The sequence below is a fragment of the Sphaeroforma arctica genome (assembly GCF_001186125.1).
Source record: "Sphaeroforma arctica JP610 unplaced genomic scaffold supercont1.1616, whole genome shotgun sequence".
In the NCBI taxonomy this organism is placed as follows: domain Eukaryota; class Ichthyosporea; order Ichthyophonida; genus Sphaeroforma; species Sphaeroforma arctica.
The window spans coordinates 1-2,474 of NW_014038942.1; the positions used below are offsets into that span (position 1 = coordinate 1).

The 2,474-nt window shown below is 41.8% G+C and overlaps 1 protein-coding gene across 1 annotated transcript; it reads left to right on the plus strand.

The window, feature by feature from the left end:
• Positions 1-395: 395 nt before the first annotated feature.
• Positions 396-2,307, plus strand: SARC_11300 (hypothetical protein; the record flags this gene model as incomplete). Its single annotated transcript, XM_014294615.1, has 4 exons — positions 396-476; positions 1,377-1,433; positions 1,772-1,879; positions 2,206-2,307. Coding segments are annotated over 4 exons (348 nt in total), but the record flags the coding sequence as incomplete, so codon positions are not given.
• Between the last annotated feature and the right edge of the window lie 167 nt (positions 2,308-2,474).

Sequence of the window (2,474 nt, forward strand, 5' to 3'; positions counted from 1 at the left end):
GTCTGTGATGGCATCCCTGAATATGTATGCATCGCATCATGTACAGTTGTATGTCTGCTGTGAACTGTATGTGACATATATACGGACATAGATATTGCTTGTTCACTGTAAGTGTTCGATTCTATTCTCTCGATATGTTTTCACAAATATATACAAAATGAATACGCTTATTGAGAAGCCAAACTCGTCTCACGTTCTGAGTGGCGTTTGGTCTCACACATTATATACACACAAGTAGGACAGATGCCGTTATTTTATCGCTTTCTCGTTCTTAAAAAATACACATCCATATACTGAAAATTCACAATTCTGAACTCCAAATCCGATTTTGCCTTGTTAAATATACCTAATTTTAAAATCAAATGGGTCACTATCTTCACTTGATTCAACTACAGGGTCCGCCTCAGCACCGCAATGGTCCGCCGGGTCAGAGTTTTTCTCCTGGCCCTACTTCTGGACCGTCTGGACCGCCTCAAGTAAGAATGGTGTAGATATATTATATTCATGCTACATCGTATGTACATGTGTACATGAACACATTGCGAGTATAATTACTTTGGTATTTGCTTATATGGCGAGATGTTCGCATGTCACTAGGGGATAGCATACTCGCAAGCCACTTATACATGTCTTCGTGCTTGCTTTATATTCTATTTTATGGACTCATACGTACTTTTATGCGCGGGTGCTCTCATGCTATATTTTTATGCTATGGCCATCACTTGTGTAGATATCGTAGATTCTCTAGTACACGGCGCGCGAATGCTTGCGGTACATATCTGCGAACATGACCATGCCAGTGTGTGTCCTCTCGATGAATTGTTAGCCTATGAATGGCCCCCACCTAGAACTGCTTGCCCCACAAAATGCCTCTTGGACGACCGCGTTCTCTTTATAGGCGCTTTCAGTGTATCCAAACCTAGTATATCCAAACCTAGTATATCCAAACCTATTATATCCGAACCTAGTATATCCAAACCTAGGATATCCAAACCTAGTATATCCAAACCTAGTATATCCAAACCTAGTATATCCAAACCTAGTATATCCAAACCTAGTATATCCAAACCTAGTATATCCAAACCTAGTATATCCAAACCTAGTATATCCAAACCTAGTATATCCAAGCCTAGTATATCCAAGCCTAGTATATCCAAGCCTAGTATATCCAAACCTAGTATATCCAAACCTAGTATATCCAAACCTAGTAAGGATGGATTCGGGGCTGTATACCTATCACACGTGCCCATCTCTCGACATGTGATGCCACTTGCTGTACGACATTCTGAGGGTCGAATTCTGTAGGTACAAAATGTACTACAGAGCAACGATAGATATCTGTCCTAATCGGTTGGGTTGCTCATGTTTGTTGCTAGGGACCTCCTGGACAGCACAGGGGATCAACTGGCTCTCCAGCGACGCCCTTTGCACAGGTGAGTGAGAGTACCGTACTTTAATTCATGCTGCAGGCCGTTTACGAGAATTGTAGCGGTCCTGAATTTTGTTTTGTTTTGTTTTTGGAAGTTTAATTTCAATCGTGGATTTGTCTTGTACCATCGCATCAATTCTCGATACCAAACACCCAAACCAAACCAAACCAAACCAAACAAACCAAAAGCAAACCAAAATAATCAGTTCCAGAGAACTCTCCGGAGAACACTCTGAAACGCACACGATCGCATTGCAAGTCATGTAGCTATAATACAGCTATGGAATCATATTTTGCGATTAAGTGTTCATAATCTTTTATACTTTTTATGTATCTGAACAGAACGGCCCGAGAGGGCCACCTGGACCATCTGGACCGCCCGGACAACAGGGACAGGGACCTGGGCACCCTTCGATGGGGCCTATGAGTGCACCGAATGCGCCTGGTCAGGTATATTTATATATATTCATATAGACTTCAGTTTATATATATATATATATATATATATTCATTTATATTTCTTATTTTTTGTTTCTGTTTATATATAGCATAACTGATGCTGATTCCCATTTCTTTGTATACACACACACACCTGTACCATTCGGTTGAAACGACATGTCACATATCATCGCCGTGGAAATATAGCAGCATGATACCCTCTTTATGTGCTTAGCGCGCCACAGAACAAGCACCTCCGCAAACACATGTCATACACACAATTTGCATCCACCTCTCTCCTCACTGTCCCGAACCTTTTTATTCTTGCTCACATATAGGGCACACCCGTAAGGGGTCCCAACGGCCAAGTTCTGGGGCCAATGGGTGCCAGACCCAATGGTCCGCCCGGAGCGGTAGGTCTTCTTCTGGTTTCGGTGTAGTTTTCAATGGTGTTTTATGTCCCGTTTTATGTACCAGTATTGGTTACAATGTGCGATTGCACAAGATAACTATTTTCTTTTGCGAACAATGTCATTGTAGTCTATGAATTACTTCCTATTGTGTGATATTCCCCGCTTTACGTTTCGGTTTTAGGGCTATGCGCATA